The sequence below is a fragment of the Dermochelys coriacea genome, chromosome 10 (genome assembly GCF_009764565.3).
Source record: "Dermochelys coriacea isolate rDerCor1 chromosome 10, rDerCor1.pri.v4, whole genome shotgun sequence".
NCBI classification, from domain to species: Eukaryota; Metazoa; Chordata; order Testudines; family Dermochelyidae; genus Dermochelys; species Dermochelys coriacea.
In genome coordinates, this window is record NC_050077.1 from 11981669 (window position 1) to 12008002 (window position 26334).

The 26334-nt window shown below is 41.1% G+C and overlaps 1 protein-coding gene across 12 annotated transcripts in view; it reads left to right on the forward strand.

The window, feature by feature from the left end:
- The window catches only part of MAD1L1 (mitotic arrest deficient 1 like 1), a 551618-nt gene that overhangs the window by 235968 nt on the left and 289316 nt on the right, over positions 1-26334 (forward strand). For all 12 annotated transcript variants that reach the window (XR_006274883.1, XM_038419935.2, XM_043494295.1 and 9 more), the window contains one exon: positions 12850-12990. Coding sequence is in view for 11 of the 12 variants with exons in the window: in XM_038419935.2 (XP_038275863.1) it covers positions 12850-12990 (141 nt within the window). In the remaining variant the exon portion in view is untranslated. The remainder of the gene's footprint in view (positions 1-12849; positions 12991-26334) is intronic.

A 26334-nucleotide genomic window follows, 5' to 3' on the forward strand; every position in this document is an offset into this window, starting at 1 on the left:
CAAGTAGAGTTGGACCTTGCAAAGGGAATTAAAACCAATAGTAAAAGGTTCTATAGCCATATAAGTAATAAGAAAACAAAGAAAGAAGAAGTGGGACCGCTAAACTCTGAGGATGGAGTGGAGGTCAAGGATAATCTAGGCATGGCCCAATATCTAAACAAATACTTTCCCTCAGTCTTTAATAAGGCTAAAGAGGATCCTAGGATAATGGTAGCATGACAAATGGGAATGAGGATATGGAGGTAGATATTACCATATCTGAGGTAGAAGCGAAACTCGAACAGCTTAATGGGACTAAATTGGGAGGCCCAGATAATCTTCATCCAAGAATATTAAAGGAATTGGCACCTGAAATTGCAAGCCCATTAGCAAGAATTTTTAATGAATCTGTAAACTCAGGGGTTGTACCATATGATTGGAGAATTGCTAACATAGGTCCTATTTTTAAGAAAGGAAAAAAAAGTGATCCAGGTAACTACAGGCCTGTTAGTTTGACATCTGTAGTTAGTTTGACCCTGAGCAGCTTGTGAGTTCATTTATCCTCTATAACTTTGGCAATCTTTGGAAAACCGAGGTGGTACATCATAGGTGTCTGAAGCTGTCCCTGCTAACAGGGGAGAGATGTTGAGACTTTTAGGCCTTTTCTTCACTAGACTTATTTTCCTAAAATTCACTCCCTTAATTTGTCATAAAAGTTCAAAAATTTTGGCCAGTGTGTTGAATTATTTCACCCCAACTGACCTAACCACTTTACAATCACACTAAATACAATGAATAATGGATTAAACTCTTTTATAATATAACTTGTGAGCAATTGATGTGGTTCTTGCAGGGATGCTGTGTGACCACAGATGGGATGCAGATGGGGAGGTAGTAGTCTATGAGATGATCTGTCTATTAACATGCAGTCTGGCCTACAAAAAGGTTTGAGAACCCCAGCCTAGCAGAAGCCATTCACTTCCTTCCCATCTTATGTTGCCTGCTAGGCCAGTTGTTGGTCGTTTTGCCCGTTAATTGTTGTCTCCTCCCTCTTCCCCCAGGAGGAGTTTTACTTATTCTTTTATGCTCTTCTTTTTCCAGAAGAGCAAGTTATTAGATTTCCCTGGGAACACACATTTAGTAACATATTTGCATATACTCCAGAATGAAATTTGCCATGTATTTCTATTACATGTTCTATTTTGTAGGTAACTCAAATTGTCTTGCATATGCACATACTGCAGTAGTCAAAGGGCACCTATTACAATCTGTCCCAGTCTGTCATCGTATAGGTCATCAGGCTGTTGTGAGAGGACTCTGTGTGCTTCCAAGTCTTATCACTGTTTCTAGCTGTGGAACTCAAGGGCACATTCCCAGACTCAGATCCTTATCCGACACCCTTCCATGGGACTTGGGATGCCTCCATCCAGCTGCCACAGACCCTGTAAACCAGTGTCTCAGACCTTCCAAGCCTCCCCACTACCCTTCCACCCCCCAGTTTCTTGCACATGCTCCCTAATTTGTGGACAGTCTGGAGACAATGTGGTAGGAAAACAAAGAATACAGGCTTAGAAAAGGAGTTTGTCAATCAGAGTGTTTTTACTCTTAAAATGCTTGAGAGTTACAGATCTTTGAAATAATAAAGTTCCTGGGATGCACCACTGAGAAGCTCTAGGGCCTCCCTTCCGTGTCATGCTTTCCTCTCTGTGGGCCCCTGTGTAGAAGAAATATTGTTCCATGGGGTGGAACAACCAGCAGTTGAGACACCATCAAAATTGATGGCTCCCAATTGCCTTCTTGATGGCTTTTCAGTGATAGTCCTTCAAGGAAGTGTCCAATATCTTTGCTGGGCAGGGCAGCTGTCTGGAATGCAGTACAAGAGGCTGCCTGGCTGCCCTCAGGCAAATGTAGAGATGTGTTTAACTCGATACAGAATAGAGTTCCTAATTTGATACAGCTGTATCCCACTCTGTTATATCATCTACTCCTGATGAATTGATGAACCAAACTTTGCTTATTATTGTACCATTACTTCTTCACATTTATGTTAGAAAGCATCTAACCTAAAGATTTAAGCTAAACCCCAATTCTTTGAAAAGTATGCCATAAATGAAGCCATCCCTTTATATAAATATATATATATATATATATGTTGAAAAATATGTTGAAAAGGATTTTGTTTACTTGACATTCTACCCACATTACTTCCATGGTGTTCGTTTTGTCTGGGCCTGGGAGATTTGGCTGTAATAAGCCCTATTATGAATGGTGACTGTTGAGGCCTTGCTTCTTGTTTTGAAATTTCCTCTTGTTTTCATTAATTGGACTTAGGAGTCTGAAAGGGCGTTGCGGGGGGAAAGAGCTTCAGTGGATTTCCTCATAATGAAAAAGTCTATTAACATTCTCTTTAAATCACCATTAATTAAGCAAAAGGCGAGTTTAACACTAGGAATGGGAATGCTTCCATACCATCAAAAAGGCACCAAGTAGAAAATATCATTACAATTCTACTTTCCAAAGCGACTCTTTCAGGCTCCAATCCGCACAGAAGCAACAGAGCAAGTGAACTGTGTGTTTGCTTTTGGATTAATATTTGAAGTTAACTCATGTGCAAATAAAGCGGATTTTACTGTGACTAGAATCTGTCATTAAAAAGCCATTATCAAAGCAGACCAGTACAATTCCTGCTCTTTTATTGCTAACAACAAAACAAACTCTTTTTAAAAAACAAAAACAACCCCCTCCCCTCCCGGGGGGGAATATTTTCTCTTAGAGAATGGTTGAGAAGACTAAACAGAAAAGAACCTTGGTGAAGTGAGGCAGTTGAGATATTTATTGATCAATAAAGCAGACAATTACAGCTTGTTTTTAAAGGGAAAAAAAGCCCTCGGCCCTGTGAGCAACACTGAAACTGTAATAATGATAGCTCTGGCATCCAGCTTGAAACTATAAAAGTCAATAGGAAGATATAGGATTTCAATAAAATTATGACACTAGATAAACTTTACCCCAGGAACAAATTTTCCCTAGGTATGTGACTGACTCCAGTTAGATTTGTAACTTTAATTTCTATCTTATTGATTTTTTTCCCCTCTACAACTAATTAGAAAGTCAGTGGTGGATTCTGTATGTGTGTTTGGGGAGGAGTTAATAAGCACCAACAGGAATAGAGGAACATGCCAAAAATGAGTGGGTCAAATTGCTTTTTTAAAACATTTTTGTAAGCTGTGTTTTACTCTTTCCTTAGCTGCCTCTCCTGTTCAACCCAGGAGTCCCCTCTCGCTCCTGTGTTTGTATTCCTTGGACACAAAGGTTGGGCACTCAAGACACTCAATGTTACTATATCAGTGGTATGAGATTTGTTAATCAAGAAGACTGTAGCTGTGTAGTTTATATGTTAGCAGCATCTCTCTCCCTACAATCCACTTGTAGGCAGAAGGATCTGCAAATAGTATTGCAGCTCCTGGATCAGTACTCTCTGGTGCCTACACTCTAGGGGAAAGTGACCTTTCTTATCTTGAAGCCATTTCTCCTGGCAGGCAAATTATGGATTCATGTAAGGAAAGAATTAAATGGGAGGAGCATGGCGAGAAAGTGGATCCTGAAGAGGGTATTCTGTGAAGATGTGATCCTATAGGTGAATGTAACTGGTTTCCAAGGGACTCAGTCCAGTTCATGGCTGGGATTAAAACACAGCTTTCCCTCCCATTTACTCTGCATACAGCAATGACAGGACAAGAGACTCATGGGTGAATCTCTTATAATTAATCATTTCCCCTTCTGCTGATCTCAGAAATCTCCTCTTTCAAATTTATTCACCAAGATGTTGCAGAGGAGAATGAAGAGGTACATGGAAGCAGCAGTTGCACGGAATAGGCCAGTTTCAGACCAGGATGAAGTAGTACAAATGAGCTATTTGTGTTATCAGAGAAGTCCATGGAACATAGCAGAACCTGCTACAACAAATTTATAGATTTCAAACAGACTTTTGATAGCATTTGGCAAATGGGATTATGGCAAATTTTGACAATATATGGTATCCCCAAGAAATAGATCAAGTTGATAGAAAACATTTACAAGAAGTCCATGAATGCAATGAGAGTAGACAAGAAGCTGATGGCATGGTTCAGGAAAGCCACAAGAGTGAGTCAGTGCATGCTATCACCAGATTTGTACAACTTGGTACTGAAGGAGTAATGGTATAGCACTGGGAGATGAAATGAGAGGAGTCATGTTATGTGAGAGGATAGCAAATAACCTTAGATTTGCAGATATTGAATCATATAGTACTGACAAAGGAGGATTTACACAGAATAGCTGACAAGGTAGACCGGGAAATTGAAGATCAGTATGGAGGAGACAACGTTATGGTAATAGGAAGAGGTAAAGATCAAAGTTGGAGACAAAGAACTAGAACAAGTGGAAAAATGTGTGTACTTGGAGGATGAAGAATAGGAATTGTGTAGATGATGTAAACAGAATAGATTAGCCACTGCTGTATTCAGAAAACTTTGCAAGACCTGCGATGTTAAAGACATTTTGATAAAAATGAAAATCAGTGTATATGAAACAATTGTTGCAACACTGCTGTATGAGTCAGAATGTTGGAGTCTGAGGAAAGCTGGTAAACGAAAGATATTGATTGCAGAAATGAACTGGCTGAGGGGTATACTAAGTTTCAAGAGTGGAGAAAAAAAGTGATAAGAAAATGGCTAGGGCAAGAAATGATGCTCTTATAGAAGATTCAAGAAAGATGACTGGGATGGTTTTCGCAGATGTCCAGAATGGACCTGGAAAGGAAACCATACCTGATGATTCACATCAGAGTGCGAGACACTAGAAATAGAGGAAGACTGAGGATGCGATGGATAGACATGGTGAAAAATAACATTGAACAAAAAGGTGAATGAAGCTGTGAAGCTAGCATAAGGTACAAAGTGGTAGAACAGATTTATTTCGGCCACTTTGTCACTGCTCAGCTGATAGACAGGAATCGAAGAAGAATATGGTGGTTTAGAATCCTGTGCAAAGTCTGTGTACGTGTTATGTGTTACACCTATCTCATGCCCCCTGAAGAAGAAAACTGTAAATCCATATTGCCCTCACAGCTGAAGTTGTGGGAAAGAGTATGTTTAAGCTAGAGGACAATTTGGGGAGGAAGGGGGAATGTCAGCACTGGTCCCAGAGGCTGGGCAGTTGGACAGTGAGATCTCCGCTCTCAGGAAGGGGTTCTAGAAAGAGGATTTGCACCCCAAAAGTGTGCCAAGAGAGACCCTAAGCCAGTCACAATGCCTGGACTCTGTTCAGACTCCAGAAGCTTAAAATACCTGAAAATTCAGCATTTGGATCACTTCCCAGCAGGCTGGTGAATGTCCAATAGGGGGAGTCAGCTAGACATGTGACGGGGTCATTATATTATTACCTCAGTGGCATGGAAAAGCTAGTGCATGTTTCCCCACATGCTCATCAGGTCAGGGAAATCTGGTTAGAGAGCAGAGCCAAAAAGAGTACTGTCCGCTGGAATAAATCAGAGAGCAAACACTTCTGACTGTGTGGTGGCTAATCAGTCTTTATGTCAGTACATTCCTGGCTTCTCAACTGAGACTATCAACAATCTCTCTACAACAAAACTGGAAACTAAGTTTTATTATCCAACTATTCCTTGAACACATGGAAAGGAGTAAGCTGGAGAAAGAGGAGAGTGAGCCATCCAGAACTAGAGCAGAGCAACAAGTTGGTTGGAAACGCTCTGTTGTCGAACATACCTTAGCTGTTGGCAGTGGTACGTTTAGCATGGGAATGTCTGTAGAACAAAATAATCTAATCAAAGGGCAGTCCCTTTGTACCACCTGCTGGTGACCCAAAATCCCTATTTATTTCGATCCCAGAGATGTCAGTTGTGATGATGGGTTTTGTGATGTGAACCTGTCCCCTCAGAACTGGACTAGCAGCACAAGCTTGTTTCATTCTATCCAACAATGGCTTAATGACCACTTCTGGTGATTCTCAACCAGGCTAGACATGAACCAGTGGCTTAGAGGTGACAGGGTCCCGCTCTCATAGTCTTTGATCTGAGAAACCCAATCTTCCTTAGGGAGAAGTAAACAGCCCATAAAATATTTTGAGTCGATTTTCTTAATCTAAGCATTCAGAGATACTCTAAATTTTTTCCTGCCACAGAGTTAAAAAACCAAAACCCACAACACATGGTTCTCAGGAAAGGTGTGGCTCCTTCTGACTAAGAGGAATGAGCCCAGGATAAGGCTGGAGTACATGCCACCCAAATTAGGATCATCTCAGCCTCTTTCTTTAAGGTAAGGTGGGTGATCCTGTGAACACTTGTTAGAATTTTGTTATGAAATAGTAGGATTGGGGTGATTTACCCTGTTCAAAGGCAGTTGGGGCTCACAAAAATACCCTGAAGTGCAGTTTATTTATGTATTTATTTAATTTTTTGCTTTTGGAATGGACCACATTGCTCTAAATGTCAGGTATTTTAAACCAACTCTCTTGGCAGAGAATATTCCCTATCGCAGGTTCTCAACCTTTTTCTTTCTGAGGCCCCCTTCAATATGCTATAAAAACTCCATTGCCCACATGTGCCACAATCATTATTTTTTCTGCATATAAAAGCCAGGGCTGCCATTAGGGGGTAGCAAACAGGGCAGTTGCCTGGGGCCCCACACCACGGGGGTTCCCCATGAAGCTACATTGCTCAGGCTTCAACTTCAACCCCTGGGTGGATCTCCTGAAGTCTGCTCATGGCCCCCCAGGGTACCCCGGACCCCTGATTGAGAACCACTGCCCTACAAGGCCTCTGAAACTACACCCTATGTAAAACAATAAAAGTTGAACGGTAGGCTATTCTGTGTTCAGTGTGTTGTTCAGGAACAAAATATAAACATCTCCAAGGAAAGTAAGGTTACGCATTTAGGGATTAATAACCAGAATTTTAGTTATAAGTTGGGGACGCATCAATTAGAAGTAACAGAAGAGGAGAAGGACCTTGGAGTATTGGTTGATCATAGGATGACTATGAGCTGCCAATGTGATATGGCTATGAAAAAAGCTAATGTGGTTTTGGGATGCATCAGGAGAGGCATTTCCAGTAGGGATAAGGAGGTTTTAGTACCGTTATACAAGGCACTGGTGAGACCTCACCTAGAATACTGTGTGCAGTTCTGGTCTCCCATGTTTAAAAAGGATGAATTCAAACTGGAGCAGGTAAAGAGAAGGGCTACTAGGATGATCCGAGGAATGGAAAACTTGTCTTATGAAAGGAGACTTAAGGAGCTTGGCTTGTTTAGCCTAACTAAAAGAAGGTTGAGGGGAGATATGATTCCTCTATAAATATATCAGAGGGATAAATACAGGAGAGGGAGAGGAATTATTTCAGCTCAGCACCAATGTGGACACAAGAACAAATGGGTATAAACTGGCCACCAGGAAGTTTAGACTTGAAATCAGACGAAGGTTTTTAACCATCAGAGGAGTGAAGTTTTGGAATAGCTTTCCAAGGGAAGCAGTGGGGGCAAAAGATCTATCTGGTTTTAAGATTCTACTTGATAAGTTTATGGAGGAGATGGTATGATGGGATAATGTGATTTTGGTAAGTAATTGATCTTTAAATATTCAGGGTAAATAGGCCAAATCCCCTGAGATGGGATATTAGATGGATGGGATCTGAGTTACCCAGGAAAGAATTTTCTGTAGTATCTGGCAGGTGAATCTTGCCCATATGCTCAGGGTTTAGCTGATTGCCATATTTGGGGTCGGGAAGGAATTTTCCTCCAGGGCAGATTGGAGAGGCCCTGGAGGTTTTTCGCCTTCCTCTGTAGCATGGGGCATGGTTGACTTGAGGGAGGCTTCTCTGCTCCTTGAAGTCTTTGAACCATGATTTAAGGACTTCAATAGCTCAGATATGGGTGAGGTTTTTCATAGGAGTGGGTGGGTGAGATTCTGTGGCCTGCTCTGTGCAGGAGGTTGGACTAGATGATCAGAATGGTCCCTTCTGACCTTAGTATCTATGAATCTATGAAAGGTTGCTCATATAAAACTGTTTGTCAAGTGCTGCCGCCTCCTTTCTTGCTAAGAGTTGGAAGATAGTGTTTCTATGTAAATGGGGTCCCTAATTCTTCTCCACGAGAGCTAACACCCTTCTGATAAACAGGATTTATCATATGCTAAGCATGGAGCTTTCTGGGGGGGGCCCGATAGTAGCCGTACATCACCAACATCAGACAACATATACTGCCTGCCTCTAAGATGCTGATGGAGAAAATAAATGGGAGTAGCAGTCTGAATGGCAATTCAAAACGTCAGGTATATTTAACATATAATTCCCATTTAGAGAGTGATATGTATATAGAGATTAGATGGGCAATAAGGTATTTGATCTCCTTTTAATCGCATCGGAGAATTTTGATGTTTGTCAAGTCTGAGAATTCAGCAGAGCCAAGCAAATAAGTGTGGTCCTCTGGAATAAACCTGAGAGCAAAAATTCCTCGGGAATCCTCTGCACTGACTGTTATGTTGTTGTCAGTTCACCCTGATGTATAAATGCATGAAATCCTCTTGGTATAGCATCAAGTATGGGCAAATTTTATCACAAAAATGCCAAAACAGTGTTAAAAATTCATTTAGCTTTACAGTTGTGCAGCTTGGACTCCAGACCTGGCCACTGTTGCGATTTTTAGTCTGAAGTTTTATGTAAACAGTGCTGTCATGGACATGGGCAATGTGAGCTTCTTCATAAAAGTGCCTCCCATCAGTGCTGCTGGCAGCAGGCGGCTTCCTCAGTGCATTGAAAAGTACCAGACAGGACCTCTGTGATGTGAACTTGCACTCACAATGCCCTATAAATAGAGATAAATCTGCCAGTGTTTGCCAGCTTAAGAGTGCTGAAATGCTTCTTCTGTAGCCCACTCTGAATGCATCCGATGAAGTGAGCTGTAGCTCACGAAAGCTTATGCTCAGATAAATTTGTTAGTCTCTAAGGTGCCATAAGTACTCCTTTTCTTTTTGCGGATACAGACTATAACACGACTGCTACTCTGAAACCTGTCTCTAGGGAGGTATCCAGTCAGGAGTTATCAGCATATTTTACTTAAATGACAGAATTACAAAAGTGGTTCCCCCCTACCCCCAAATGAAAAGGGCTACATTTCCGAAATAGTATATGTGATGCTAACAGCTTGACCCAGCAAACCTGTATACCGGGACTGTCTCCTGCTTCACTGTCCAAATGTCAAACACTTAAATACAGTGTGTGTGTCAGTGCACATGGGGAGAGGGAGGGATGTACACATTCAAGGTGTGAAAGGCAAGGTGAGGGATGCCAGCTGAAGATGCTGCAAAAATGTGTTCAAAACATTTAACATACTGAAAGGTCAGCTGAGAAGATTGAGGTTGGTTCAGCCTTGGGAAGGGACCTTGGAACCAGACAACAGCCTAGAGCTGGAGGAACAGAGTTAATGAATGAAAACAGGTTTTAACATAAATAGTATCTGATTATTGGACTTTTCTCAGACCTGCCTAAAAGCCAACACTTTGCCAGAGAGAGGGAAGTTCTTGCCATTAGCTACAGAAATAGGCTTAGTGACCTGACAGATATATATGAAAGGAAATTTGCTTTCATGCTGGCCCAGGAGGAAGAGTACCATTACCAGCCACCCTTATCTGTAAAATATCTGCACAAATACAACAGAGAAATGGCAGTGCAGCAGGAGTTCCTCCTCCTTAGGAAAGCCCACCTGGAAACTTACCTTTTCTCAAGACAAGCTGCCTTCACCCAAGGGAAAATGATGATGAAAAGCTGTTTCTTGCCCGGCTATTCCAGAGTCAAGGGTTAGAACACATCAGAGAATTTACCGGGATATACAAATTTGATCTTTGGATATGCTTACAGCTAAAGATACAGTTGAAAGACTCTCATCCTCTCTCTAGCCCTTGTTTTCCACTGCACAGCCTTCATCAGTGCCATAGTTGGACAGAACAGTGTTCTCTCTCCATTATATCAAGGACTGCCCAACAGCCTTAGCACTGTTTCAACTGCAAAATCAAACGGAACCCCATCAAATTTAAACATCAAAGATATCCGCTGCTTGGGTCCTTTCCCAGAGGTCCCAGTCCATCTCTGCACTGAGAAAGCATCCACATTTAGAGATGATTCATTACTAGGACAAAGAGTGGCTCTAAAGAGACCAGACTTGGGTCCCAATCCACTGCTGAACGATGTACACTTCAGAACAGATCCACAGACATGTTTTAGTAGCTTCCTACATTGCTCAGCTGCCAAAGTGAGGACCGGAGAGTTTCTGTGGGATCAAGACTCCTTTCTGAGGGTATGACTTCTTTGCCTCTAAAGGAATAGGAGACAAGAGGATGGGTCCTTGCCGTCTCTGATTTCAAAAGCAAACAAGCTATGAGGGAATGTATAATTTAAACTAGAGTACAAGTTTTATTAAATCAATAAATCAAATACTAAATCAAAAATAATAAATCATAACAGATAGACGTTATAACTGAAAACACTTGCTCCTGGTCCTTAGCTCTGGTCTTCATTTCTGAACAGAAATACTGTAACAAAATCTATTCTCAGGCTCCCAACAAGTGGTCCTTAACCCCGTTTTCTCAATTCCTCTTCACCAGCACAACCCATTCAAATTTTCCCCTATTTTCTTAAGATCATGTTAGTCTAGCTTCACAACCCAGCAATCCCTCCACTGACTAGACAGTGGCACATTCTCTGCCTTACTGGTAATCTCTCAGATGATTCCAATGTGGCCTCTCACCTCTATGTAACGCTTGTGCTGACCTGCTTGTCACAAGGCGAGAGGAGACATTGGCACCCACTGTGTACTGCACTTTGTATAGGTCTTTAAAATATTCTTTCCATTGGTTATTCATTGCTTGTTTGTCCTCAGTTATTTGCCTGAACATGTCTTTCATTGCTGACATCTTCAACTTAAATGTCCCACTCTGTTCTGTTATCTTGCAGTATAACTAACCTCTGGGTTACATTTCTTCTGCACATTCTTCTGCTTCTTTGCATTGTTTGCTTATTCATTTGTTTCTGTCACTCTTTGCATTCTTTTTTTAACCTCTCTGGTCAACCTGTTGTATTCAGCTCTTAGACTTGCATCTTCCTTTTTATTCTCCTTTAACTTCCTATGCTTGTCACTCAACTGCGGCACTTCGTCCATTATCCACCTTGGTTTCTTTATCTAAAACATCATTGACCTTTACTCAGTAAAATGAGAAATATACAGATCTATACACAAACAAACCCTATGTGCATTTCCCTGCCTCAGTTTCCTCACCATTCAAGCATTTATTGGGCTGGGGTCTGGTTCCTGTGGAATAATCCAAGATCCTTTTGTTGCAACTAATGGCTTGATCTCTGAACCATAGAGTCTCTCTCTTCCTAGACCTTCTTTGGTCCCACAGCTAAACTGAGTCCCCTGCTACAAAAAAATGTGTGTCTCTTCCCTTCTCCTGCCCCAAACTTCCTGTGTGTCTCTCCTCCTAAGAGTCATTTTAAAACCCCTACGTTGTCACCTCCATCTCTTTGGGAATTTTCCACTCTCCAAATGCCCAATCACTAGTTGAGGATTGGAGAAAACTGGTTCTCCTAGTTTTAGCAAACCTCTTTAAAATACTCATTGTGTGGTCAGAGTACAGTCTTAAGTTAGCTATGGTCCAGTTGTCCCTAGTCTGATGGATGCTTGCTAAAAGGCCTGACAGTCATGTTGGATTCTACATTTACATAGAGACATTGAGTGATACAATAATTTTCTTAATAACTTCATAGTCCCAAACAGATTTTTATATCTCTCAATTTATGTGTTATATGTGTATACAAAAGAGTAGTGGAGGAACTGGAAATAGATAGATTTCATAAATTGTACATACAGTTTCCGCAAACAATCATAATCTCCACTGTGGGACTGCAGGGGTTTGAACCCAGGTCCTTCGGTATCAAAGTGTGTGTCTAACATATGAACTGAAAGAACAGCTCTCTTAGCTGGGAATGGTAATACTGAAAATAAAATTGAGAACCTCCATATCTGTGTCCATTTTAAGTTTGTAGGGACATGGTCCACTTCCAACTTTGTTTGCCTCATGCATTGTGGGTGCTTATGGAAATAAATAATTAATGTTTTCATTGGTCAGTGCTTTCTACTGGGGCCCTTCTAGTATCCATTCATTTTTTCTTCAGCTGTGGATTAACTTACATTTTTAATGACCACATTATTAAAAAACCCTTCATAAAATTAGAATTGAATCTCTCCACTTGAAAGGTAAAATAGTCTTTCTCCATGTAATCCTATCCAAATCCTGTTTGGTGTGGTGGATTACACTAAACACATCTATGCTGTGAGAATAAAGCACTTGCTTTATATTTAAGAACTCTTCATTAGAAGACTTCTGCACTCATCTTCGACTTCACTGATGGCAGAATCAGGTTCCCTGATTTAGCTCCCATAACTCATTGCTATTTTCCCTGAACAGCCACGTTGAGATGTGTCCAAGAAGCATCTTCTACTTGAGGATTCTAATTTCATTTGTTCTTGGTATATACATGTAAAATGGCAAAAGTTATACTGTGTGCATGTTACCATCTAAAAGGGATGTATGTGTTTATATACATTTTCAACTCTCAGAGCAGTAGATTTTTATATCTCTCAATTTACGTGTGATATGTGTATACAAAAGAATAGTGGAAGAACTGGAAATAACTTTCCAACCAAAATAATGCTCTTCACCATGTTAAAAAATGTTAAATTTCATTGGGTATGTCAGTCTGAAGATGCAGGCTGCATGTATCCAGTGGAAAGTCTAACCAGTCTGTTTCTTTCTTCACTACAGGAGCGTGATGGAATGAGAGCAATTCTGGAGTCATACGACAGTGAGCTGACCCCATCGGAGCACTCTCCTCAGCTGAGCCGGCGCATGCATGAGGCAGAAGAAATGGTGCAGAAGGTGCATGCGCACAGCGCTGAGATAGAGGTAATGATGAGGCCCTGTGCTCTAACCCCAGTATAGACGTAATCTATATAGCAGTGGGCCACAGACTCTGTGGTCAGGCGCTACAGCAGGTGTTCTTTCCCATCTGGTTTCTCTGATTCTGTATACAGCGTGCTTGTGCATTTGGAGGGGGATGAAGCCACCTGTTGTGTTCACATGCTGAGTTCACATGGTTCAGTTGCCTGTTGGGACCATTCGCAAATCCTTTGTTTAACTGGCATTCAGAGAAAACCATAAAGTCAAAGACTGATTTTGCAAAATGCCTTTTGAAACAACTTTTTAATGAAAAGTTTTTAAGAGCAGGTGTGGTTGGGAGTGGGTTCAAAACACAACTTTCAAAGTCTGCACCAATATTTATTCATTCCAATATGTATTTAGACACACATAATAGAATTGTATTATCTCCTACCATTATTCATAAGAACGGCCATACTGAGTCAGACCAAAGGTCCATCTAGCCCAGCTGTCTTCTGACAGTGGCCAATGCCAAGTACCTCAGAGGGAATGAACAGAGCAGGTAATCATCAAGTGATCCATCCCCTGTCACCCATTCCTAGCTTCTGATATATTACCTGGTGCTTTACTGAGAGCTAGGATAGAGAGTAGATGTGTTACAGAACAGGAGACAATGGTTCTCATAAAAGGCCCACTAGGGTACAGTGGCTTTCAGAAGGGCAGAAAGAGGAAAATGGAGTAGAGTTGAAATACTACAGGGAGGGAATTACAGGCGTAAGGAACGGCATAGAAGAAGGCACAAAGCACTTAAAGGAGGGCAGAGATGGGATTTATCTGTACATGAATGGGAATGGTAAGAGATGGTAACAAAGATGCAGACAATGGCAGAGCTTTTAGAGACTCGATAGGTTACGAGAAAGTCAAGGGAGATGTAGAGTTTGGATGTCTACAGAAATAGTAGTGAAGGCACTATGTATTTGGTGATTCTGTGGCAGCAGAATTTGTTGCAGAATTCATGCCTTGCTGAAGACTTCTGTTCCAGAATCTCATCCTCTCAGTTACAGTCACCTGGCATACCTTAAGTAGTACAGATGACAAAAGAGGATCTGTCTTTTGAACCATGTGCATTATTTAATGCTAATGCCGATGAGTTGCACTCTTTAAAGAATTCTCAAGTCATTTTGACATCTTTAGGAGTGTATATATCAGCACTCGAGAGACCAGTTAGGCTTCAACCCTATCAAAAACAGTCTTTTTTGTCATATTAGAGATCTGAATCACCCAAAAAGAGACAGAGGTATCAGAAAAGATCATCTGTCTTCATGGCATCAGATTTGACTCCTCGGTCAGGAGCCATATACATTTCCTGAAGGAACATCCATTCCCCCCACTGTGTTCCCCCAAGATCTTTTCCACTTGGTTCCCCAAGAACTCAGTTTGCCTCTAGTCTAGTCACTCAGGTTCCTTTATTGGCATACAGTTAAAGTACTCTTGAGTTGATCAGGGTCAGGCTGAGTGGGTTCTGGACATACCACACATCCAAAGTTACACTGCAAACTTCTTCCTTTAGATATATTTACACGTTGCATTGCATTTACTTTACTTTGCCTGACCATTTTGGGATTTGCTGGTTTCTTTGTAGAACTGATCCCTGTACAACATGCTCTGTCCATACACTGTCCATGTACAACTTATTCTTTATCTCATTTTTACATTCCCATCTTATTTTGTCCATTGTTCCCTGGGTGTTCCTCCCTGTCTTATCTAGTACAGACATTTTGTTTCCAGACTGCTGATTCATATACCTCCCTAATCATATCCCCCAAGAAATGAGGCCTCACCCATGTCCAATTATCATGTCAAGTCAGGCCTACATTCCACTGATTTTGTTTTTCTTCTCTATATTAGCATGTGTTTTGTTTGGATTATATTTTTGATTTCTTTTGATTTTTATAATTTTATTACTCTGCAACACATTTTTGAGACAACAGTAGTTGTAATTATTTGAACCATTATTGATACCAGGCTTAAAGTATGTACCAGTCGGTGCAAGCTTACTTTTTATGGTGTAGCCCAGTGATTCTCAACCTTCTTTCATTTGCAGACCTCTAAAAAATTTCGAATGGAAGCAAGGACCCCTTTGGAAATTAGACAGGCTGTAGACCCCAAGTTGAAAACCACTGGTATAGCCCACCAGGGTGTAATTTTCTGTTATAAGCATGTATTGCTTTTAAAGAATTTTTAAAGCATTTTCGTGTAATTTTAACTTTGCTTTAGTTACATTTTTAAAAACTGGTACAATATATATATTTTTTCATTTATTACCACAGGAAATTTAGGTGTGAAAAAGGATATAGACCAATTAAAATTAAAACATTTCCTGGTTTTATACCAGAAGTGGGGTTTTTTTAGCCACCACATCCTAACTATGCCTTTAAGCTTTGAAGGGCTGTAAAGACTTCAGTGGCTTAAAGATAAACTACACAAGAAAAAAATGGTGCCCTTTACTGTTTTTATTTTGTTTGAATCTCCCCTTCTCCACAAAAGTGTGTTCATTCTTGTTGCATGTCAGGAAACCTATCTTTCCTCTTTTTATTAGAGACCCCTTGCAAGATCTTCAGAGGACTTGGCTTGTGACATCACATAGGGCAGAACCTTGAGTTGTAGCTGTTAATCCCTATGGCTACATCTACATGAAGAACTTTAGGGAATTTACTAAACCAGTGCAGTTCCACTGGTGCTAGCATGGGTAACACAGAGGAGACACTGTCCTCATCATGGTGGAGGGAGGAATGAAGGCAGGCACACAGGAGTCCTGCCATGGTGAGGAATGGGGGAATAGGGGGCACACAGAGCCTCTTGCATGTGAAGGAAGGGGGAAATGAAGGTCACACAGGGCTGCTGACATAGGGGAATGGGAAAAGGGGAGGGGGAGACACAGCCACTTGCATGATGGAAGAAGTAGGGGGTTTCAGAGAGTCCCTGAAATAGGGGAGACGGGAAAACAGCACACATGGAACTTGTATGGGAAATAGAAGAACATAAGAGCTACTGGGGTGTGCAAGTGTGCTTGGCCTGCAGAAGCAACAGAGTGTGTGACCTAGTAATTCTAATGCCTTTTTTTTAAAAAAAGGCAGAAAAACACTTTCAGGGGAAAAAGTTTGAGTCGGTGTCTGTACAGCGCATAAAGGCAATGAGCATAACTTCCTTTATGCATTTTAGTTTACTTTTAAGAAAAAATAATTTGTCCTCTTTTCCCATATAAAGATTATGCCCCCATTACCTGTCATGTCTTATCCCAGGGTTTTTCTTTATCTGAGGTTTTCATTTGTTTAAATCTATTCACACGTTCCTAGCAAGTGGATTCCTTTGCTAGCCCCATAGCTGTCTGACAGCTTTTTGCTTGTGAACTGTACAGAAAAGGCTGTTTTATGATCCCCCTGATTTGTTACCAGCAGCCATGCTTCCTCCAAAGAAATCGTACAAGAAAAAATCAATTTTCTATATAGGCATTTTCTTTTATATATTATTTTTTTCCCCCATGGATTGTATCGACAGTTCTGTATGAGAAAAGAAGACATCCAGTGAAGATGAAGTGGTGGTTGATAATGATATAGTGAACAATGCCAGGGAGGCAGGAAGGTTGGAGTATTATCTGCTTTTTTCTCATGAAGGAGATGAAGTCTGGATAATCCTTTACGGGATGTATAAATTGAGTTTAAGAGGAGCAATCTTCTGTCAATGCTAAATAGAGAGAGATATGAGAGAGAAATGTTGAGTTCTGGTAGTTTGAGTGAGAAGCTCTGTGCCTGGAATATGCACCGAGACTGTCTACACTCTGAGCGGGGGAATGTGATTTCCCTGTTCATGTACACATACTCACACTAGCTCTCATCATGCTAGCACAAGTCTAAAGGGCCATGAAGCTGCTGAAACTGGTGGGTATGTACTCGGCACAGCTCAGCCCTGCCTGCACTGCCACTACTTGTGCTCTCACAACTGCACTGTTAATTATACTCATACTATGTGTATGTGAGCAAGGGAATCACACCCCTAGCTATTAGCATTAGAAGTAGCCTGAGTTACTAGCACTCAAAAGAGTTTGGGGTGTAAATACACAGCCTGTTCTGGGACTATGAATGATGGTTGTTTCCCTCCCCAAGATCCTCCAGTTTTTCTGTCTCTCTCTTTATCTCCCTCTTGTGTGCTCCCATGTGGTTTTGCCCTCTGAAATACTAATTGGTGGTGGTGAGAAGGTGACATCCAGATGCAAGTCAGAGAATTTTTTCCAGGCTCTGGGCACATTTCAACATTGATATCAAACAGTTGCAATAAAACATGAGAACAGGATACCCAGCCTGAATGACATCCGTCAATCACAGAAGGAGAGCACTGCAGATGATCTGCGGTATTTTCCCAACCCCCAAATACCACCGAAAACAACTTCTTTAAGCCCCCTCGTCAGAACCTCCTTCCCCCGGAATAAGTGTGGGAGAATAGGTGGATCTTGCAACGATATCTTTGAAGTTGATCAAATACATGATCTGGCAAACCAAGGGGCATGCAAATTCCCCGGTTTGCAGTGAGGGTACCCTGTTTGTACCAAGAGGATGCTGTCAGTTTGAGAGGATCTGAACTGCTGAGATAATGCATGGAGAGAGAAGCATCTGTCATAGCCAGAACCCAAACCAATTAGGGCTTTATAAATCAAAAACACACTGTATGTAATACCAAGGAGTTGATCAGTAGCCAAGTATATATTGTGGCCCAGATGTAATGAGTTCGTGGAGCAAAACCCCGCTTAGCAGGTGGGCTATGGCATTCTGCACTAGCCACAATTTCCACATATCTAGACCATGTAGCCCAAATGGCTTATAGCGTGAAGCACACGTATGCACTGAGAAATGCAGTTTCGGCACCATGTTTAATCCAAATTGGATCAGGACTGTAGAAACAAACCTTCAGTCAGCTAGGTGTTAAGTAGGACCTGTTTGTGTTTATATGCATCCCCACACCTGCAGACACAAGTCCATAAATGCACACTTTGTTCCATATTTTTCTGTGTCCTATTATCTTGAACACCCAGATTCAAGAATACGCTTTTCCAAAGCTTTGAATGTGAAGCAGGCAAAAGAAGAATGCCATGCAGAATTGTGGCCAAAGAAACCAGCAGGATGTGTCTGTCTGTTCTGAGTGGTTAATGACATGTCTCACCATGTGTACAAGTCTGTGTTCTGGAAAGTACAGAGAGCTGAGATGGAATGACTTTGCCCCTAGATACCATGCCAATTGGAGTGCTATAAATACCTAAAATAAACAGAATCCAAGCTGTGTCTGTAACTTGAAATGGATTTTCATTTGGACCATGTGACGTCAGCAGCATCAGTGACAGCCACTAACTTGATGAATTTTTACTTGCCTAGCACCCACTAACCTAACCTCCATGTGAATAGGAAATATCAAGAGATCCTAGGGGTTTCTGTGCCAGCAGTGATGATTATTCTGAGAAAGCCCTGTGTGAAATGTAGGGTTTGAAAGGTTAACACCAGCTGCATAAAAGAGAAATAATCATAAATACAACTCCATTAATAGCCATTTTATTACCACACATTTGGCTCCATATGAAACATTAATGAAGAGAGATTTGCAAGGAAGACTCACACTGACACGTTCAATAGTCCCCAGCATTTTTTACATTGAGAGATTTATACTGTCTGTGAGCTCCATATGTACTCTGATCAGTTAATTATGAGCCTGACAGTTTCAGCACATCGAATGCCATATGTTCTGATTTTGTTCACCAGGGAGATTGGGAGCTGTGCTGGTAACCTCAAAACTCACTGACCAAATATTATCATCATTTCTGTACCTAATAGCTGTGGCACAGCTGCTGGTCGTGCAGTCTGGGCATTGCCAAGGCTTGTAATGTTCGTCATAAAACTGGTCTTCGCAAAGAGAGGTACTTAGCAGTCACCCTGTGTTTAAAGTGCTTAAAATTTACATGCAGATGCAATAAAATGTTTATTTGGATAATTAACAGCGTCTCCTTGTCTCTCAATCAGTCTCCCTCTCATTGTTTCCCCTCCTCGCATCATCTCCTTTCTTGCTCGCTTTCCTCTTCCATTTAACTCACCCTTTATTCTCTTCTCTGTATTGATCTTCCTTCTGCCCTCCTATGTTGAATCTTTCTGCTTCTCTTGGCCCCAAGGTACATGGCTTCTTTACTTAGAAGAAAGGAATTTCTATGATGATGGGAACCTGCTAGAGAAATTTCCTTCCTTCTGTGCAAGGGAGAGAGAAGTTTATTTTAATTCTCAGATCTCCTCTTCCTCCACCCCCCACCGCTGCCACCCCACTTTATTGCACTATTTTCCTCAGTGAAAATTGATACTGGCAGACAAGCATGTCAGAGAAGTCTTTGGTCCCTCTGGATACCCAAAAGAAGCAAGTCCCAGTCTCTAGATATTTCTTGCCATTCCAGTGTGGCACTGCCTTCACGCCTCCAGCTCACTGCTGTCACTTAAGCATCTCATCTGCAGCTCATAAGGGAGAAAATTGACTCCTCTGGACACTATGCTAATGTGCTCCATGCATCAGCTACTGCTGAGCACTGAAGCAATCACAGAGCTGGCTATCTGACAGAACGAACATCTCACCTAAACAGCCTTCACATCATGAACACTTTGGCATCTTCTGGTAAACTTGAGGTCTCCTATGAGCCCATGCAATCTTTTGTTTTTCTTTCCTCTTAAGATGGAGTGCAGGTTGGATCCCCATCCTTCTGTGGTCTGCAGAATGGGTCATCTTGGATTTTCTCCCCACTTCCACATACTGCATCTTTCCTTGCCCTGGCTGTATCCCTGTCAGGTCTACAGTTTCTCAGCTTCCATGACATCCCTCCTCTTCTTCCCACTACCCATCATTGGGTGTTGTATTGGGGTGGAATGCTAAGACCTAATATAGCACCATTTACTGAGGATCCTTAAATACCTTATTTCTGTTGTGCTTCACAAACATCCCTGTGCAATAGTTATCTTGAATACTGCATGCAGATATGGTTGCCCCATCTCAAAAAAGATATATTGGAATTGGAAAAGGTTCAGAAAAGGGTGACAAAATGATTAGGGGTATGGAACGGCTTCCGTATGAGGAGAGATTAATAAGGCTGGGACCTTTCAGCTTGGAAAAGAGATGACTAAGGGGGCATATGATAGAGATCTATAAAATCATGACTGGTGTGGAGAAAATAAATAAGAAAGTGTTATTTACTCATTCTCATAATACAAGTACTAAGGTCACCAAATGAAATTTATAGGCAGCAGGTTTAAAACAAACAAAAGGAAGTATTTTTCCACACAATACACAGTAAGTCTCTGGAACTCTTTGCCAGAGGATGGTGTGAAGGCTAAGACTATAACAGGGTTCAAAAAAGAACTAGATAAGTTCATGGAGGATAGGTCCATCAGTGGCTATTAACGAGGATAGGCAGGGATGGTGTCCCTAGCCTCTCTTTGTCAGAAGCTGAGAATGGGCAGGGATGGATCACTTGGTGATTACCTGTTCTGTTCATTCCCCCTGGGGCACCTGGCATTGGCCACTGTCGGAAGACTGGAACCTGGGCTAAATGGACCTTTGGTTTTACCCAGTATGGCCACTCTTATGTTCAGTGTTGTTCCCATTATGTAGATGAGGAAAATGAGGCACAAAGAGATATAGTGATTTGCTCAATGTCACATAGCTGCCTTGTCTGTGCAACAAAAATTTCCCTCCACACTAAAAGGGATTTTAAAACTGGTTAGTGCTGCAGTGTAGATGGGCACCAGGCAGTCCTGAATTGTTTTGGCTAAACCAGTTGCAGTCAGATCTGGGGAAAGAGCCCAAGGCACTGTTTACTTTAGGGGCTTATCTCCACACAAACCAGCCCTATTTTAACTAAAGGTGGGTTTTTTAAACTGATTCAGTTGGTGTATAGACGCTCTTTTATTACAGTTTGAGAGGCTTATGTTGATTTAGTTGAACTCGATTCCTTATCAAGGTAAACCAAAATAAGGCTACAAACAGAAATCAAATTGTCAAAACACAAAATTCCATCGGTTTTGCAACACATATTTAATTAGGCCAGTGCAAGTTTGTGTGTGGACAAGCCCTAAGAAAATGAGCTGTTGCACAATATCTGGTAGGAGTGGGTATCTTCTGGTGTTGCTGATTTGGTGATGAAAATTGGCTAGCTGCTGATGGAAAATGGTTTTGTTCTACCTACAACACTGCTGTGTTGTGCCACATCTCTCTTGTGCTTTCTTAAGCAGTGCTGAAAAGAGTTCGGTTCTTTTGACGTTAGTAGACTGCACCACTCTTCGTATCTTCTACCAACTTCATTTGCAATGATTTGATATTTACTTTCAGATCATTGATGAAAATGTTGAACAGTGAAGGGCCTCGTACCGATCCCTTTGGAAAGCCATTAGAAACACCCTCATTCAACAATAATTCCCCATCAAGATCTACTTTTTGAGATCTGTCAGTTAGCCAGTTCTTAACTCATTTAATGTGTGCTCTATTGAGATTATATAATATGCTCCTTTTTCTTCATCAGAATGCCTTGCAGTATTAAGTCAAATGCCTTACAAGAGTCTATTACATCTGTGCAGTTACCTTTATCAACCAGAATTGTAATCTCTTGAAAGAAGTTAATTCAGTGTTGAAGAACTATTTTCCATAAAATCTTTTTGACTGGCATTAAATTATAGGCCTATCATTTAATTCTTTATCAATTGAATCCTGTACTAGCTTTTCTGTTATTTTGCCTGGGATTGATTTTGGGGTAACTGGTTTATAGTTACCCAGGTCATCCTGCTTGCCTTTTTTTAATATTGGTACAACACAAGCAGTATTCCAGTTTTCTGGAATTTCCCCAGCATTCTGATTTATTAAAAATTAACATCAGCAGGCCAGGTATCTCCTCAGCCAGCTCTCTTAGGACTCTTGGTTGCAAGTTATTTAGGCCTGCTGACTTAAAATGTTTATCCCTGGTAGATGATGTCTAATATCCTGTTCATTTATTCATGTGCTGAACAGTACTTCATTAGTCTCATGATCCGAGTACATCAGCCTGCGTTCTAAATGCAAATCGGAAATAGTAATTGAACACGTCTGCCTTTTCTGCATCGTTATTAACAATTTTACAATCTCCATCTAGTAATGGGCCTTTCCCATTGCTAAGATTTCTTACATTCCGAATATAATTTTTAATAACCTCCTTATTTGTCCTTAGACCTGCTAGCTTTTGATTTTTGCAAGTCATTAGCTTTTCTTATCAATGTTTTGCACTTCATAACTTCTAATTTATATCAATTGCTATTTCCCTTTTTCCATGTATTATGTATCCCTTTTTTATTTCTTATTGCTGTCTTCACTTCAGCACTGAACCGGATGGGCTTTTTTAGCCAAAGTTTTCCTTCTCTTTGTGATTTTTTGGCCATCTAATAGACTCTTCTTAAAGAGCTCCCAGTTTTCATTCTCGCTTTTCTAAACTCTGAGGCTGCTGTCTATCAAACCCTTGAGGCAGAACTTCCCATAGTCTGTGTCCATAGCTGCTGGGGGTAGCCTGGAGGTGTCAGCTTGCCTCATAGCTCTGCAGGACTGGTTTTCTAGACCCATAGGCCCTCTCAGTCCCTAGGCAACCACCAACTTCAAGTCCAGTGATTAATTCATCTGTATTCATCATAATGAGATCAAAAAGAGTTACCTCGTGTTGGGTACAATACCTATAGTTGTTAGAAAACCATCATCTCTACAGATTTTAGAAACTTTAATGATGTTTTACTATAGATGGCATGGGACCTCTAGCATATGTCTCCCAAATTGAAATTCCCCATAACACAGTTTTTCTTTGCACATATTATGCAAGAGGTTAAGGAGTAACTAATAATGTTCTCTGGTTTAATTCGGTGATCTGTAACTGACCCCCACCAGTACTCCCTCCTGGCTTTTGTTCATTAGCAATTGCTCCATATACATTCAAGATCCTGCATGCCTGAGTTATCAATAATTCTATAACAGGTAATGATATCTTTAGTGTATAGTGCCAATTCAGTCCCCCACCACTATCTTTTACTTCTCTATTCTGCCTAAACAGGTTATATCCAGTGATTTAAAAATTCTAGCCACGCAAATCATCCCACTAGGCTTTAGTAATGCCAGTTATATCACATTTCTTCTCATCAGTGAGACTTCCCAGTGCCTCTTGCTTGTTACCCAGACTCCTAGCATAGGTATATTGAAAAATCTCTTCTCTTCGCATTCTTTATCATGTTAGTTTAATTTATTCACAATTTGTACAGTATTTGCCTTTGAAGCACCATTCCCTTATGTTAGTTTAATGCCCTCTTGGCTGCTCCAGCTACTCTCAAGATGAGCAGATTAGCCCCCACTACATGTGAGATTAGAACAGCCCTCTTTTCCACTGGAATATGGCCCAGGGCTCTCCAACGCCAAAACCTTTTGGTTCACGCTGGTCACATAGTGGTTCAACTTCTCTATTTTTTATCTGCTCTCGTCTCACTCGGAGAAGATCCCTTTGATTTTCCTCTTCTTCAGCTCCCTTCCAAGGTCCTTGAAGTCCTCTCTAATCTGTGTAGTTCCATGTGATACTGAGTGATTGATTCCAATGTTATCACCAGTAGAAATTTGCCACGTGACCTCATAAAACCATCCAGACTTGTGCTTACATCGGGTATTTTTGCTCTGGGGAGAAAGTATACCATCCTGATGTTCCTTTGTATCTTACTGAATTCTCTGTCCACTCATCTTAATATGGAGTTGCTGATGAGGCTTGGTTGCCTTCTTAAAATGGGTAAGAACTTCTCTTGGAAGTGGAGAAGGAACAAAAACGAGTGGCTGGAACACTGAAGCCAAATTCAAATTAGAAATTAGACACAATTTTTCAACAGTTTGGGGGGTTAATCATTTGAAAAAACTACCAAGGAAGTTGTGGAGTCTTCATCTTTTGATGTCTTCAAGACTGGCTGCCTTTCTGGAACGTAAGAATGGCCCTACTGGGTCAGACCAAAGGTCCATCTAGCCCAGTGTCCTGTCTTCTGACAATGGCCAGTGCCAGATTTCCCAGAGGGAATGAACAGGACAGGTAATCATCAAGTGATCCATCCCCTGTCACTCATTCCCAGCTTCTGGCAAACACAGGCTAGGGACACCATTCTTACCCATCCTGGCTAATAGCCATTGATGGACCTATACTCCATGAATTTATCTTGTTCTTTTTTGAACCCTATTATGGTCTTGGCCTTCACAACATCCTCTGGAAAGGAGTTCCACAGGTTGATTGTGTGTTGTGTGAAGAAATACTTACTTTTATTTGTTTTAAATCTGCTGCATGTTAATTTCATTTGGTGACCCATGAAAATATGCTTTAGTCAAATACATGTTATACATATAGTTTAGTCAAATATGCTTTAGTCAGATACATGTTATTGGACTCAATAACGAGGTAACTAGGTGAAATTTAACAGCCTGTGATATACAGGTGGTTGAACTAGATGATCTTAATGGTCCCTTTTGGCCTTAAACTCTATGAAACGATAAACCACTTCCACAATCAGTTAAGGGGTGGGGGGGATGACACCAAGAGGGATCTTTTGCTGACAACCATTATGTGGGGGTGTATATGGTTTAAATGACCTTTTGAGTTCCCTTCCAGCCCTGCATTTCTGATCCTACTAGTGCAGCTGGAGCCCAGGGCTCTTTGTTCCTAGTTCTCTGTTGTAATGAGTAGACCACGTGCCCTGAACTTGCCTGCACTAGGAATCTTTTTCCAACATTTCTTTCTGGTGCTAATAAGTATTCGTTTCCATCTATGTTAGTAGTGCTGGGAATATAGGCAGGGCTCCTGCTTCTTACAAAGTACATTGTATTCTGATTGTATTCAAAGCAAGTCAAATCAACCCTGTGCTTTGTATGTAGGTGGTGGTAGCCAAAGTCCTGTCTACACTAGGCTTCTCACCAATGTTATTGTAATCCACTGGTCAGCATGTATTACGGTTCCCCTCTCTGCCTGATCACAACTCTTGGCTAGAGGGTTTGGCTCTTGGTTCAAACTGTAGAGGCACCCATGCTTTTAGCTCAGGGGAGGAGAAGGGGGGGTGTCCCTGATGTTGGCCAAATGTGTGGCTGTCACGCTAACACCAATGGAGTTGAAATGGTGTTAGTAACAATGGGAGACTTTAAAAAAAAAAAAAAAAGTCCTTGGCATAGGACCCTCTCCCTTGCACCCACCAGATAGTTTTCTGTCTAGTGATAAGGTTCTTGTAGCATAAAAAGCTACTGCTGACTAAACTCGGTCTTCCATTATTCACTTGGCCTTTGTAAAACAGTTGCGCCACACCTTTTGCTGTCCAATCCCAAACTCCTTTGGATACATCTCTTTTGAAATTATTTAATATGTAGTTTGTCTGGAGTGGTCTTCTCAGCGATAATAGTGGCATTTGTCAGCATTTGCTGACATTATGAACAACCAAATTCAAATGAGGCTCAATCTGGAGAGCCTGGATCAGCCTTTAAATCCACCTGGCCTTGGGAGACCAGAAAACCAGATGAAGAACTAGGTCTGACTTTCTATAGAGGATTTTAAATTGGCTGCTTTTTGAGTGAAGATTTGGAAGGAAGAGATAACTAATATACATTTATGATTCATTCACATTTACCACAATGGATGAAAAAATGATTCATGTGGGGCTGAGAGTTTTGATGTGCTCTGTGTTGTAAAGTTTGTTTGCCTGTTTCTGGAGATTTAGCATTGACAATTAGATGCCTTTACATGTGTAGGCAGGGGCAGGAGGAGAGCATATATTCTGAGTAAAACCATTCTTATAGTCCCCACCAGATGGCAGCAGATAAAGGCCTCACAGTAGAAGAGCTTCCTTTATGCAACATGGTGCATACCTAGTGCTATATATGGCATAGGACAGGAGTAATCAATTATTTTTTGTGAAGGTCCAGCTTTCTTTGTCAAGGTATAGTCAAGGCCCAGACTCTATAGAAAATAATAAAAAGATAACAACGATATTTAAGTAAATAAATAAGTAAATAAAAATATGTTGGGGTCTGTTCAAAAGTGTCTGGTAGGGTTACCATACGTCTGTATTTTCCCAGACATGTCTGGCTTTTTGGTTCTTAAATCGCTGTCGGGGAGGAATTTTTAAATATTTAAAAAGTCAGGGATTTTACCATTATTTCTTTTCTCCAAAGAAGAGTTGATCATTCAAGAAAGAGAGTGAATGTTGATCGTTTCAGAAAGAAAGTGAATGTTGATCACTCGAGGGAAAAGAGTGCCCGCTTTTCCCCCTAGCTCCCAGGATG